At 61.5% G+C, this 15661-nt stretch overlaps 1 protein-coding gene across 7 annotated transcripts in view; it reads right to left on the bottom strand.

Moving 5' to 3' along the window:
* Positions 1-15661, bottom strand: part of PFKP (phosphofructokinase, platelet) — a 56027-nt gene that overhangs the window by 20791 nt on the left and 19575 nt on the right. For all 7 annotated transcript variants that reach the window (XR_006959912.1, XM_047067141.1, XM_047067136.1 and 4 more), the window contains 8 exons: positions 12235-12312; positions 9045-9234; positions 7948-8113; positions 5238-5282; positions 5018-5126; positions 2365-2460; positions 1132-1224; positions 414-539 (listed from right to left, as the gene is read on the bottom strand). Coding sequence is in view for 6 of the 7 variants with exons in the window: in XM_047067141.1 (XP_046923097.1) it covers positions 414-539; positions 1132-1224; positions 2365-2460; positions 5018-5126; positions 5238-5282; positions 7948-8113; positions 9045-9234; positions 12235-12312 (903 nt within the window). In the remaining variant the exon portion in view is untranslated. The remainder of the gene's footprint in view (positions 1-413; positions 540-1131; positions 1225-2364; positions 2461-5017; positions 5127-5237; positions 5283-7947; positions 8114-9044; positions 9235-12234; positions 12313-15661) is intronic.

The raw sequence follows: 15661 nt of genomic DNA, 5'->3' as shown, positions 1-15661 counted from the left end.
CACCTCACGTAGTGCCCAATTGCCTCGAAAACCCCAGCCCGCTTTGCTGCGTGCAGGGGCCCCACCCCCGGGGCCCGAAGGAGGCCGGTGCACCCCAGGATGTCACCCCAGCTAGGCATTCCAGCGCCACGTCTCAGATGGGAATGTCCTCGGGGACAGAGGGCAGGGGCGGCTGCCATCGGAGAGGCTCCGCCCCGTCCACCGCACCCCGTGAAGCCCCCCGCCCCGGATGCCTCACAGACCCGGGTCCCGACACATCTCGTCCTGTTGGCAGAAACGGGTGATGTGCACACGCTCCTTCCCGACAGACGGAGCTCATCTTGGGGGAGGTTCCGCTGCACGCTGCCTCCGTCCTGGTGTCACCGAGCCCCTGCCTCCCCCACGGGCGGCGGCCGCGTCCCAGGCGAACTCACCATCTGCACACACTCCACCAGGGGCAGGCGGACGGCCTGGTTCCCGCTCAGCGACACCACGCAGGCCGGGGTCTCTGGGGTGGCCTGGAGAAGGGCGACCACGGCCTCCACCCCCATGCGACTGGCCTGTAAGTGACAATCGCGAAGGTCAAAGGCAAGGTCACGGGTCCGGGCAGCACGTCCACCAGCTCCTGGGAGGCACGACCGTGAGCAGACAGACGCACCCGTGAGCAGAGGCCTGGCCCGTGTTCGGCCGGACCCAGCGTGCCCCCGACCCCCCGTCCCCCTGGCATGGGTCCTGATGAGCTCCTTACGGTCTATCCTATCATGTCTAACCCACCGCCAACGGGGAGATTTCGACGAGATTTCGACCCCACTAGGCGGTGGCTGGCGGGGGGCCCTGAAGGGGGCTCGGAGGTGCAAAGAGACCCAGACCAATACCCACGAGTCTGGACTGGCCTCTGCTGACCCTGGGGCCCGCGTCTAGAAACCTGCATGCGTCGCCCTCCCCCTCAGCATCCTGTGTTTGGGGGTCCCCCAGCGTCTGGGTGCCGGGGGGGGGTGCCGAGCGGGTCTCCAGGACGAGCCACGGGCTCTGCAGGCAGGGACGCTCTTCACCGGATGGCCACCGGATGGCTCTGCGAGCGTCGGACTTCCCGGTAACACGCTCCTTCTCGCTCCTGGGGGGAGGCGCCCCACGACGTCTATCCTCACTCACCAAAATCCTGTCAAAGGCCGAAGGAGTCCCGCCTCTCTGCACGTGTCCAAGGATGGTCACCCGCGTGTCGTACCCCAGCTGCGTGACCACAAGCTGTGGGAAACAGAGCGACACAGGACGTCATCTCACGCTCTGTGCCGGGGCTGGGGACTCGGGAGTCCTTTCCTCGGACCTACGCGGGGGAGACTTCCAGTGTCTAAAGTTCGCTTCCTAGAGGAACGTTTAGGTGAATGGTGAGCTGAGATCAGGGCACATCGTTACCAATACCTTCTAGAAATGCAGACGTTTCCCCCCCAGTCACCGTAAATCTGCACAGCTGTAAGTGAAAAGCACAGCGTGGACGCCGTGGTCAGCCACGGGGTCCCCCCAGGGCGGCCCCACGTGAGCGTCACCGGGCCGGGCTGCCATCCGCACTCACCCCGCTTACTCCTGTACCAGCAACGGGCCGGGCCAGGTGGCGCCTGTGGTCCTTCCTGCTCTCGTATCCCATGATTCAATCTCAACTTTGATTAAGCGGGAAAAGGAAAGCCTTTGATCTTATTGATTACTTCTTGTCGATAACGGCAGATAACTTTCCCAGACAGATCCCCCTGTTCTAATACTCAGCTGCACGGCTGGTCTGGGAAGGAACGAAAGGCAGGACAGAGAAACCAGTTCGCAAAGGCAGCCGATAACGTCCTTTGCCCTGATGGACAGCTTCAACCGGAGGCTGCCTGCCCGTCTGTCTGTCTCCCCCGCGTTCTGTCCAGACATGAGCCATCGCCGGCCTAACGGGAGAGCCGGCCCATCCCTCCTGTCCCGGGTCCTTGTGACAAGCCAGCGCCCTCGGGCGAGCCCTGCTGCAACAAGGCTGCCCTGGAGGCCGGACGCAGCACGGGCGTGAACCCAACAAGGCAATCTTGTTTGTGAGAACACTGGGGCCCGACCCCTGTCGCTGGCGGGCGGCTGGCGCCCGGAGCCGGGACCCCCTGTCCCTGTCCCTCCCCTGCTGCGTTTCAACTGTCAGGGCGGCTCCCAGGCCTCTGGGGATATTCAGGACAGTACGCGGGAGCCGCGGGAGTCTCCTGCCGTTAAAAGTTATGAGTCATTACCAAAACATTTTTAAACATCAGGAAGAACAAAAAATGTTTTCATGATAATAACACAACGTTCCAAACGCGAACCCCGCCAGCCTTGTTAAAATCCCCCACTTCTAGGCTGGCGCCTGAGCATTACGAAACCAGACACACTCACCTCCTTGATTTGCTCAGAGGTAATGGGTTTATTTTGGGTGTCGATGGCACCTTCCGCCACAATGATGATATTCAGTCTTTTCTTCCGGGCACGGTTCTAGGAAACAGGACACCGAAATCGTTTTTAACAAGAGACAAACCCAGGGCCCTTTGCCCCAAACGCACTGGCCTCTTTCCAGGTAGAGATCTTCACCCAAGTTTGCACACGGGTCACCGACTACCGCGGGCGGGTGAAGGCGCTCTGGGTGAGGGGGGTCGGGGTGGGGGGAGGCTGGTCACCCCGGACACAGGCCAGCATCCAGGTGACTCCAGGCTGGGGACCACGCTCGTTTGCCATCTGGTCCCAGAAGGCGGTGAGCTCGGCCATCGGCCCCAGCAGCGCGTCTATACCGCAAACCAGGCTTCTGATCTCCTCCTGAAGCCAGAGCCTCCCACCCACTCACTGTGAACCTGGCAGGGAATTCCTGCCCCTGCAAAGGGAGCACAGAGCCCCAGGCCTGGGCGGGCAGGGGGAGCACGGAGCCCCAGTCCCGTGCAGAAGGTCGGGGGGGGGCGGGTCGCACAGAGAGTACGCACGTGGGAAAGCCGCACCTGTGCAGGACCGGCCAGCCTGGCACTGAGCCCACACCTGCTGTCCCCGCAGCCCCCTGGGGGGGGGAGGGGGTGTCACCCCGCGATGTGCTGAAACCACGGTCAGCAAGGACATTGTCTACCGAGTCCCAAGTGAAAGACCCTCCCGGGGAGGCCGGGAGACGTCACACAGGTGGGCAGTCCCTCGGGGGGAGGGGGCTGTCACAAGGACACAGGCTGTTTGCTGCGGGGTGGTTTTCCCCTCTACTAGACAGATACTAAGCTGCCCTACTTGGAGCAACTCAGACGTGCGAAGATGTGGTCGCAAGTGATTACGACGTGTCCACGAATACGGGATTGGCCACGTGGCCACACGCCACCCACACTCACGTGGGGAGGGAGGCCCCGAGCCCCGAACAGGGCACGGCAGGAGCCCTGGCTCCCCACTGGGCCCCGTGCACCCACGAATCCCCTCGGGTCACTGGGAGCTGAAGCATCTCCCCGCGGCACAGCGGAGGAACCTGGGGCCGGGGCCCGAGCCCGGGTCTTGCCTCGGGGCGGCCTTTCCGATTTCAAACCCAAGTAGCCAGAATCTGGCGGACGCTGTGAGGTGTGCTTCCCGGGCCCGTTTATCGGGCGGGACATTTGGGGAAATGCTCCCAGCGCCACGTTCACGCCCGATAAAAATTCCTTGCGGATAGAATGATCAGCGTTTCGCCCTCAGTCTGCCGACACCTAACGCGGGGACCCCACCACGTTCTTGTCCTCGTCCCAGCTCGCAGTGCCGTTTACAAAGTCTGAAACCCAAGGACGTTTGCAGAGAAGACCACACGGTTACGGAAACGACGGGCAAAGCTAAACACGAGCGCCCACCCCCCAGGTAACAGCCTCACCGCTGCCCCTCTGACCCGCTGTGCGCGGCCCCAGAGCAGGCCTGCGTCTCCTCGTCCCGAAGGCCAGAACGTGGCCCGAGACGGCATGGTCCTGGGCCAGGCCGGGGGCAGGGGGACCGGTGGCGGGCAGGGACGGGTACGGCCCCCACCGGGGGGGGGGGGGGTGGGTGGTGAGCCATGCAGAAGCACTGTGCTTCTCACGAGCCAGCCATGTGTGGCCCCACGCCAACGGGCCGGTGGGGGTGCCTCCCACGTCCCCGGGTCAGAGGCGAGAAACACCGAGCGTGTCTGCTACGTCACTGGTAACGCCCGTACCCGGGACGTCGGTGGCTTCATCGGTCCCCTGCCTAAGCTTCATCTTCCTACGTGCGGGGCTCTTCCCGGCAAGGGCGCGGCGTCCGTCAGGAGTTTCTTACGCTGTTTTTAGGTCAGAGCGTACTCGGTCTGTTGCCCACAGTCCTTTCTCGGAACCCGTCACGTTGAAGGTGACGGCAATGTCTTACCGCACACGTGTCCCTGGTGCACCCTCAGCCCAAGTGTCTGCTAAGTGTGACCGTCAGTGGCCTACGCCACACGCTTAAAGACATCCCCGCAGGGCAGCGGTGACACGGCAGGGAAATTCACCAGGCACGGGGACTCTGTCCTGAGAGCTGACCTCGTGTGCCTCCCCGGGGCTAATAACGCACGGCGGGAGCCACAGACGACAGACGCGAGGACGGGAGAAGCCTGGTTCTGGGCGACCGGTAAACGATCCAACGGGAGGCACGCCCAGAGGGGCGGGGGCCACAAGGGGGAGCTGGGGGGCTGTGACCTGGGCCGCACGGCGTGTGCGGAAACGGCGGTCAGAGCGCAGGGCTGTTCACGCTGGCAAGCGCAGGAGGAACAGGAAGCAGATTTGCTCCCCAGGTTCGACTCCTTTCACGGCCACGGCCTCTACCACCTCAAGCACCAGCGGCCGCCGTGCAGGGAGAGCAGCGTTCTGGGCGTTTCTCTCCCGCACTCTGCATCGCTGGGGAGCAGACGGAGCCACGAGGAGACCCGACGCCCTGGGCTCAACCTCGCTTCAGAGCCCCACACTTCCCACGTGTCTCCAAGTCCGTCCCCGCCGGAAATCCCACGGCTGTCACCCGTCACGGTCAGAGCGGCGTGACCGGAGCCGCTGCGAGGCACGGGAAACGGGACGCGCGTTACCTCCGAGAGCTTGACGCACATGTTCTCCTGCCAGCCTTCTTCCGGGGGAGATTCTGGAAGGAACACCCAGTCTGCCCCGCAGGCCAGGGCGCTCACCAGGGCTAGGTACCTATTTGGAAAGGGCGGTGGCTTCGTAAGGCAGCGGCGGGCTCCCGCGTGGACCGGCCAAGGGGCCAGGCTGAGGGTCCTGGCCACGCAGACGGCACCCGCACATACGTACCCGCAGTGTCTCCCCATGACCTCAAGCACAAAGGTCCTCTGGTGGCTGCAAAAGACACGAGGAAACATCGACTTACCACCCCTGGGAACAGCATGAAAAGCACAGAGAGAGGCACTGCGACAGCCAAGTTGGAAGCAAAGCCGCTTCCTGCCGATGGCAGTGCCTGAGTTCAGAGAGCACCCACTTTCTACAAGATGCTACACCGCAGCCCAGAACGCCCACCAGGGTCGGGACCGAGGTCCACACCACAGCACAGAACGCCCACCAGGGGACCTCCCGGGGTCGGGACTGAGGTCCACACCGCAGCCCAGAACGCCCACCAGGGGACCTCCCGGGGTTGGGACTGACGTCCACACCGCAGCACAGAACGCCCACCAGGGGACCTCCCGGGGTCGGGACTGAGGTCTACACCGCAGCACAGAACGCCCACCAGGGTTGGGACTGAGGTCCACACCGCAGCACAGAACGCCCACCAGGGGACCTCCCGGGGTCAGGACTGAGGTCTACACCGCAGCACAGAACGCCCACCAGGGTTGGGACTGAGGTCTACACCGCAGCACAGAACGCCCACCAGGGGACCTCCCGGGGTCGGGACTGAGGTCCACACCGCAGCACAGAACGCCCACCAGGGGACCTCCCGGGGTCGGGACTGAGGTCCACACCGCAGCACAGGACGCCCATCTCAGATCCTCCCGGGGTCGGGACTGAGGTCTACACTGCAGCACAGAACGCCCCCCAGGGGACCTCCCGGGGTTGGGACTGAGGTCCACACCGCAGCACAGAACACCCACCAGGGGACCTCCCGGGGTCGGGACTGAGGTCTACACCGCAGCCCAGAACGCCCACCAGGGGACCTCCCGGGGTCGGGACTGACGTCCACACCGCAGCACAGAACGCCCACCAGGGGACCTCCCAGGGTCGGGACTGAGGTCCACACCGCAGCCCAGAACGCCCACCAGGGGACCTCCCGGGGTCGGGACTGACGTCCACACCGCAGCACAGAACGCCCACCAGGGGACCTCCCGGGGTCGGGACTGAGGTCCACACCGCAGCCCAGAACGCCCACCAGGGGACCTCCCGGGGTCGGGACTGACGTCCACACCGCAGCACAGAACGCCCACCAGGGGACCTCCTGGGGTCGGGACTGAGGTCCACACCGCAGCCCAGAACGCCCACCAGGGGACCTCCCGGGGTCGGGACTGACGTCCACACCGCAGCACAGAACGCCCACCAGGGGACCTCCCAGGGTCGGGACTGAGGTCTACACCGCAGCCCAGAACGCCCACCAGGGGACCTCCTGGGGTTGGGACTGACGTCCACACCGCAGCCCAGAACGCCCATCAGGGGACCTCCCGGGGTCAGGACTGAGGTCTACACCGCAGCACAGAACAGTCATCTGGGGACCTCCCGGGGTCAGGACTGAGGTCCACGCCGCAGCCCAGAACGCCCACCAGGGGACCTCCCGGGGTCAGGACTGAGGTCCACACCGCAGCACAGAATGCCCACCAGGGGACCTCCCGGGGTCGGGACTGACGTCCACACCGCAGCCCAGAACGCCCATCAGGGGACCTCCCGGGGTCGGGACTGAGGTCCACACCGCAGCCCAGAACGCCCACCAGGGGACCTCCCGGGGTCGGGACTGAGGTCCACACCGCAGCCCAGAACGCCCACCAGGGGACCTCCCGGGGTCGGGACTGACGTCCACACCGCAGCACAGAACGCCCACCAGGGGACCTCCCGGGGTCGGGACTGAGGTCCACACCGCAGCCCAGAACGCCCACCAGGGGACCTCCCGGGGTCGGGACTGACGTCCACACCGCAGCCCAGAACGCCCACCAGGGGACCTCCCAGGGTCGGGACTGAGGTCTACACCGCAGCCCAGAACGCCCACCAGGGGACCTCCTGGGGTTGGGACTGACGTCCACACCGCAGCCCAGAACGCCCATCGGGGACCTCCCGGGGTCAGGACTGAGGTCTACACCGCAGCACAGAACAGTCATCTGGGGACCTCCCGGGGTCAGGACTGAGGTCCACGCCGCAGCCCAGAACGCCCACCAGGGGACCTCCCGGGGTCGGGACTGACGTCCACACCGCAGCCCAGAACGCCCATCAGGGGACCTCCCGGGGTCGGGACTGAGGTCCACACCGCAGCACAGAACGCCCACAAGGGTTGGGACTGAGGTCTACACCGCAGCACAGGACGCCCATCTCAGATCCTCCTGGGGTCGGGACTGAGGTCTACACTGCAGCACAGAACGCCCCCCAGGGGACCTCCCGGGGTCAGGACTGAGGTCCACGCCGCAGCCCAGAACGCCCACCAGGGGACCTCCCGGGGTCGGGACTGACGTCCACACCGCAGCCCAGAACGCCCATCAGGGGACCTCCCGGGGTCGGGACTGAGGTCCACACCGCAGCACAGAACGCCCACAAGGGTTGGGACTGAGGTCTACACCGCAGCACAGGACGCCCATCTCAGATCCTCCCGGGGTCGGGACTGAGGTCTACACTGCAGCACAGAACGCCCCCCAGGGGACCTCCCGGGGTCGGGACTGAGGTCCACACCGCAGCACAGAACGCCCACCAGGGGACCTCCCGGGGTCGGGACTGAGGTCCACACCGCAGCCCAGAATGCCCACCAGGGGACCTCCCGGGGCTGGCAGGGACATCTGCTCCGCGGCCCGTCCCAGCCGAGCGCCCGCTCCCGGCTCACCTCTGGGCGGTGGTCATGATGGCGTCCACGACCTCGATAATCCTGTGCAAGGCGGAGTCGGTGCCGATGGTCATGTCAGTGCCGCAGAAGTCGTTGTCGATGGAGCCAACCATGCCCACGACGTTGAGGTAGGCGTGCTTCTGCACCTCCTTCCTGTCGATGTCGCCTGCGTGGGACACAGACCGCAGGCCCTGAACACGGGCCGCCGCCGACCCCGCAGGCACTCGGCCAGCGAGAAGCGGGGCGCCCCGGGGAGACAAAGCCGCCACTCCGCCCCGGTTTCCCACGTGTCGTTGTGTTTTCTGAACAAGCTCAGTCCGCGCGCTGAGGGCACGGCAGCCACCCTGCGGCCGGGAGATGTCACCAGCCGGGCACAGGGGCTCAGCGCAGAAAGGGAAGGGGGAGCGCGCTGCGTCCGGCTTTAGTAAAACCCGACGTCTCTCCGTCGGCGGCCTCGGGCACGCGTCCCTCCGTGTGAGGGGGTGTCAGTCGCACAGGCCCGGGAGCTTAGGGACGCTGCGTGTGCTCCCGCGGATTTCTCACCGACGTGGGGGGCGGTGGTGGGGACCCGCCTCCGGGTCTCGGGAGAGAGCTGCCGAGGGGGGCGCGGGCAGGGACTCGGCGGTGACCCCCCTGTGCCGCCACAGAGCCTGCTGTGGGCCCGAGTGCAGCGGGCGGCAGGTGCCGCGGGACCTGACGGCCGCCCGCCCATCCACGGACAGACGGCGCAGACTTGGGGCCCCTGCTCCTGGCAGCTTCCCACCCGTCAGAAGGGGCTGTCCCTTGAGGCCATGAGCTGCCGCGGGCCGTGTCGGATGCCAAGCCTCACCTCCGCACCAGCACCCTTCCAAGGTACGGGCCGCGGAACACAGAAGGTCCTCCGCTACAAGTCACCTCAAGTCTCGCAACAAGGCAGACACCGGGGGGTCCCCGGCAGAGCCGGACGCACGGGGTGGTGGACACCCGCACCCTCACCTCCAAACGCCCCGCGACCGTCAGCTGGGCGGACGCGTGAGTTCGGAGCGCTCCGAGGGGAACGGCAAATGAACGGAGGGAACAGAAAACCCCCCGGGGGACAGGCGGGCGCACAGACGTACCATTTTCGGCCATCTCTTTGAGCAGCCCGCTCCACTCCTTCCGGAAGATGTTGGCCCCGGTGAGACTTCCGTCCCCGCCGATCACACACAGGTTGGTGATGCCCCGCTGAACCAGGTTCCCAGCGGCTTTCAGCCGACCCTCCCGGGTGCGGAAGGCCTTGCAGCGAGCGCTGCCTATGATGGTGCCTCCCTGGAAAGAAACCAGACCACGTGTCCGTGCCTTCTCCCCGCAGGAGCTGACACGGGGCGTTACCAGCGCGTCAGTGAACACGCAGAGAACACAGGAGCCCGCAAGATAACCCAGCCGTCCCCAGGCCCGGGCTGAAGCAGGACGGCGGGGGCGGCCACGGCCCCCACCCACCGAGCCTCCCACGGGCGGGCGCGGGCCAGCAGCTGTGACCGGAGAATGGGCACGGCCAGCCGCCCGGGTACCAAGGCCCCCGTTCTCCTGGAGCTCCCCACGCGGGCAGAATAGAAACCTGTGAGCCAAAGACATCTGTGTCTTAACATCTCCCCCCGCTCCCCCCGCCCTCTATTAAAGGCTAAGTCGTAAGAAAACTTCAGTTGGATCACCCACATTTCCAGGAGAGACAAGTCAGGGCTTTTCACACTCGGTCTCTCAAAACTGAAAGACCCCTAGTCACGAGTTAAAAGAAAGCAGGGGCGCCTGGGGGGCTCAGTCTGTGAAGCGTCCGACTTCGGATCAGGTCATGATCTCCCAGGTCTATGAGTTCGAGCCCCACGTCAGGCTCTGTGCTAACAGCTCGGAGCCTGGAGCCTGCCTCGGATTCTGTGCCTCCCTCTCTCTCTGCCCCACCCCTGCTCACGCTCTGTCTCTGTCTCTCAAAAATAAACATTAAAAAAAAATTAAAGAAGTAAAAAATAAATAAAAGAAAGCAGGATTTCTTTACATGCATCGTGAATTCACTTATAACACCTCCATTTGCACACAATCCTTCACGTACGAGCTCAGTTCATAAGGCACAGTGCTCTGCACCCCAAGGAGCCCGTGCGACTGACGGGAAGTATGGCGGAGACAGCGGCACGGTGTGGCCCAGCAAAGGTGAGCCGGGGCGGAAGGTGCCGGGCAAGGACAAAGAGGGACTGGTCACTCTGATGTGACCGAGAGCGACTCGAGGGTCCTGGGATTGCTGACAACTGGAGGTCAAGCGGGCACAGCCCATAAACACCGAGGGGCTCGCGGGGCCTCAGGAGCTAAGCCACGACTGAGGATCGCCAACGAGTCGCCCTCCGCGCCCCACACAACCCCGCCTGGGTTCCTATCTCCCTGGGCGGTCGCGGCACCAGACCGGAAATGGTCCTGTCACACGTGGGTTTGCTGCCTGGAATTCAGAAGACGCGTCCTCATTTTTTGCAAATAGCGTTCTAAGTGCTGACGGCTGTAAAAGTCCCTCCGGCCTGTTTCCGGGGAGGGCAGAGGATAGGACCTACGAGTGTGTAACCAGCCTCACAACGTACACCCGGCGATCTCCTCCCCACCGGGGGCCACGGAGATGTAACGCCCCTAGAGCGTGATGTAAGTTGGGGCGCACAACGTGCTGATTTGATGCATGCACGTGTTGCGAAGGGGTCGCCACGAGAAGGCTCACTGACCTGCTTATCCGTTCACAACATGAGCTTTCTTTTGTGGTGAGAGCGTTTAATATCTACTCTTGGCAACTTTCAGCATCATATCATACAGCGTTGTTAAGAGTTTTTAAGGCCTAGGACACGATGATTCAACGCACATCTACACTGTGAAATGATCGCCATAAGCAAGTTCATTATCATCTCCATCACCTCCGTAACCTCTGTGCGCGCGCACGTGTGTTGAGAACGAAGATCTACTCCCTTAGCAACTCTCGAGTGTACAAAACAGAATTATTAAGCATAGCCACCATGCTGTACGTTAGGTCTGGAGGTTACTCACCCCCAACCTGGGAGTCCGTGCCCTTGGACCAGCAACTCCCCGTTTCCCCCACCCCCAGCCCTGGGCGGCCACCGCTCTGCTCTGTTTCTGCGGGTTCAGCTTTTCTAGATCTCACCTGCACGTGAGACCGTACGGACGTTGTCTGGGTCTGACTCATCCCCCCTCAGCACAACACCCCGAGGTCCGCCCGTGCCGTCCCGAGTTGCGGGACTTCCTTCCTTCCTACGGTGAATACATTCCGTTCACACTCAGACACCATCTACTCCGTCCGTCCTTCTGTCGCACGAGCACCTTCAGCGAGAGTCTATCAGTCCGGTTTCCTTCTACTGAAAAACGCTCAACGTGAGCGACACGTTAACTGGTGCGGAACCACCAGTAAAGACCTGTGTTGTGAAATCCATTCTTTCCCTGCCATCCATTCTCCACCGGTTCGGACCTTCACGGAGCGACCGTGTTTGGGGAATTCATCCGGCACGAGACGTCCGGGCAGGCTCCTTTTACGTCCCGGGACGGCACCCGTCTTGCCCACAGCAGGACGGTCCCACGGCCGTGCACAGCCAAAGCCGGCAGCCACATCTGGCTTAGCCCGGCACAGGGAGCTGCGTTCCCGCTGAAGCCCGCAGCCCTCGGAGGCCAACGGCGGGGATCGTTCCCAGGCCCGGTGGCTCTCGAACAACCAGCAGGCACCAACAAGCTGAAGCTGCCTCAACATCAATCCGGCCTGAAAAAACCAGAAACAGGGGCGCCTGGGTGGCGCAGTCGGTTGGGCGGCCGACTTCAGCCAGGTCACGATCTCGCGGTCCGTGAGCTCGAGCCCCGCGTCGGGCTCTGTGCTGACCCCTCGGAGCCTGGAGCCTGTTTCGGATTCTGTGTCTCCCTCTCTCTCTGCCCCTCCCCCGTTCATGCTCTGTCTCTCCCTGTCTCAAAAATAAATAAAACGTTAAAAAAAAAAATTAAAAAAAAAAACAAACCAGAAACAAACCCGAAATCCACGACAAGGTCCGCAAGTGAACCCCAGCTGTCACGCGTGACTCTCCAGTGCAAGAATAATCCTCTGCTGGCACGACGCAAAGCGTGTTGAAAAGTTTAATTAAGCCACCGATTGAGGATGTGTCCCTACCACAGAAGTGGACGAGGACGGTAATGCCAGCCAGCACGTTAACGTGCCTCCAGCATCACCGGAGCCAAAGGACCAAAGGTTTCCAACTACCAGAGTGACTTACTTTGGAGACACAGAGAGTATGGGAAGTGAGCACGTACCACTTGCAGAATGCTGGAGACGCTTTCCCAGTTGGCTTCCACGATGTTACTGCCGCCATCAACCATGCCTTGGTAACCCTGCGGAAAGAGGGTGGACATCCTTGTAAAAAAAAAAAAAACACCGGGTTCAACTCTACTGAGACGTCAGATCCACCTGTACATTCTGTGAAAAAGTAAGTGCGAGGAGTGAGGAAGGACTCTGAGCCCCCAGGACCCCAGCAGTTCCGAGCAGGGCGCCACCCGTGCTGCTTCTAGGTGGCAAATGTGCACAAAATCTTCCTCAGTCTAACCCCCAACAAATGGGAATTTCTTGCCAGACTCGTCCGGGGCACTACGGGGACTAAGCCAGTTTGCCTGTCACCTGACAGGTCCACGCAGGCTGAAAGGGGAGATACTTCCCCTAACGCTGATCGTAATGTGACAAACTCACGTGCAAACAGTGGTGTCAATCGCCGCGCGTGCAAGAAAGCATTCCCGTCTGGGCCTCAGTTTCCCCGGGCCGCTATCCGTGCCGCTCTCGACACACACGCCGTACCGCGTTCGGCTTCTGAAAAGCACGGCTGAGGATCACCGCAGCCATCGGTCCGCCTCACCCTGTGCTTAGCTGCATCTGACTCGCCGGAGGGGGCGGTGAGCCAGCAGGGGTCAAGGCGCCCGAGGACCAGGACCTCCCGGCTCTAAGGGCATCTCGCTTTTCCCCACAGACCGCACGAGATCGAGGAAGACAGACACACCCGTTTGCGTCTTTACCGCCCGGACTCTCTCTCCCCAGGACATTTAACCTTAAAAAGGAACAGGCACTAACCACTTTGAAAGTTGATCATAATAGATTGTTACGGTGGATTCGTATCTCCTACCCTCGTGGAGGTCAAGAGGAAAGAAAAAAGTAAGGATTTTTTCAAAATGAAATGGCCCACCGAGTAGGGAACCGCGTGTGAAAGTTAATCAACAGGGCAGGAGCCTTTACGGGCAATCACTGCGTGAACCCGTGCTTACCCGTCAAAAATATGTTCCCATATGATGTAACGTACCGTGTTAATATACTGTATCGTAATAATATATGATACACGTTAACATATTATATCGTATACCGTGACATACGATACATTACCGTTATCTTTACATCCTGAAACATCGTATTATAGAACTTACTATTTCTGTGTTATATAGCGAGAATACATACGTGATGTATGTCTATAAATTATACAGAATGAACCTGCCTTCAACCTCTCTGTTCTATTTCACTCCAGACCACCTCTCTCTTTCCTGTTTGTCACACACATAACACCAGGCTATCAACACACACCTGTGTCTGTGTATATATTTTTATAGGCTACATAGATACACATTGTACGTAACACGTAATATGTTGTGTACAATATACAACCATATGCGTTTACAAAATAGCAATATAATTACAATCGTAAATATAGCAAATACATACTTTATATGTTACACGGAACATATGTTGCATACAATGTATTATAGTCACATAACGTTTTACACCATGTAGTATGCGAACATCTAAATACACGTACACCCATGCACGTGTCACAGTCTGGTGTTCTGTGTGACAAACAGCAGAGGGACAAATGGAATGGACTAAAGTGGGGCAGAGGAGCTGTGAGCAGGTTCGCCTTGGAGCTGGCGGGCCGCCCCACGCCTCCTGTACTGAGGACGTGACCCCCGGGCTCGGGCTCCCCACAGCTCCCCAGAATAGGCCGTCTTCATGGGGCAGCGACAAAGCCTACCGGGTGTGCGTTTTTAGCCCTGTGCATATAACGTATGGGGCCGCCGAGGATGTCTGTGGAGGGTGACGTGGGCCAGGCCCGGCCCCTGGCAGGGGGGCTCCCGAGAGGTGTGAGTTGTGCTGTGCCAGCTGTGAGTCACCGACCGCACACGCTGCCCCGGGACCAATGCAAAGGCAGGCCCTCCCTGCTTCTAAGGGACTCCCAGGGACAGTGAGCAGCGTGTTACAAACAGGTAGAGAGACGGGTAGCTAGACAGTAGACAGACGACAGACAGACAGACAGAGAGCAGGGAGAGGACGCAGAGGGAGGGAGCCTCCGGCCTCAGGACTGCCTGTCACCAAGCCCTGCCAAGTAACTCCCCAGTTTCTGCTAAGAACTACCCCCCCCACCCCCCGTCACTCTGCACGCACCACACGCCATGCCACTCCTCAGATACGGGAACAGCACTCGACGTCCGTGGCGGTGCCGGCTTTCCGAGCTCCGTTCTCTGAAGCCTGGGATGCAGGGACACAGCACGTGTCACAGGACACAGGCCTGCGCTGAACTGGACCCAGCGCACAGCACGATGCCTCAGCCCCAAACCCGCGTGGGCCGACGACGAGAGAAAACATCTTGAACGAGGCCAGAACGGCAGGTGAAAACCAGGGCCGTCCCGCGCACGGCAGGGTGACGCGCGCTAACCCCTCAGCAACACCCAGAAAGCCAACACCCCGCTCCCCCGCTCCGACGGCCGCCAGAGTAATTCCGGCACCCTCCGTCCTGAGGTCACCAAGGACACCCGGGGGAAGGGGCCGCCCCGGGCGCCCCAGTGCCGGCGAGGACGCGGAGGCCGGGGCAGTGTCCCCAGCTTGTCGAGGGCTGTCTCCGCTGCACCTGGCTGGCGGCACGGACCCCTGGACAGTTCGGGCAACTCGTGTGCCCCACACGGCATTCCACAGCTTCTGCCCGCGGCGCCTCTGTGGGGAACGCAAATTTCCCTCTGCCTGTATTGTCACCGCTCAGCCTTGAACACTGACTCAACAAAAACATTTCCGAATCCCTTTGCTCCTGGAGTAGGAATGTGGGAAATCCTCCTAGAAAACATGACACGCACTTGGAAAGGCAGAATATCCTCCCTAGACGGTTTATTTCGCGCGGCGCGGCTGTCTACGGGAAAGGAAGCACCCGTGGGCTGGGCCGCAGGAAGTGACTGGCAGGGGCCGGGGGCTCGGGCACATCTGAGCGCAGTTTTAAGCCATCCTTCGCTTCCCAGGAAGACGTGACTAAATCAAGAAGGCTGGTTTTACACAAACGTACCATAATTTACAAGCTCAGACGAGCTGTTTTCTACTGAAGCCTCGTTCGAGGTTTGAATGCCTATTCCAATACAGCCAAGAGCCCAAAATATGTTCTGCCATCCTCTTTGGAGTCTGACTTCAGAGCGAGTTCCATGACTCACACGGGAGTAAAGGCACGCAAAAGCCGGAAGAACCGCACTGAGTTTCTACCCCAGAGTAACGCTCCCCGCCTGGCTGGCCCTCGTTTGCACGGTGTTGAGCCAGAGAGAGACCCTTCGCGGCCGCACCAAGTGTGACGACCTGTGGAGGCTTCGAGCGGCACCTCTTGGTGACGTCCCCAAACGTGCCCCAGACTCTGAAGTCAGTTTGACCCCCTTGGAACCGTCCTGAGCAATGTCC

The sequence above is a fragment of the Lynx rufus genome, unplaced genomic scaffold (assembly GCF_022079265.1).
Source record: "Lynx rufus isolate CCGP_SWC_20201006 ecotype Redwood Valley unplaced genomic scaffold, mLynRuf1.p SCAF_7, whole genome shotgun sequence".
Classification (NCBI taxonomy): Eukaryota; Metazoa; Chordata; class Mammalia; order Carnivora; family Felidae; genus Lynx; species Lynx rufus.
The sequence above is the reverse complement of the archived record's forward strand: the minus strand, read 5'-3'. Positions and strand labels throughout refer to the sequence as shown.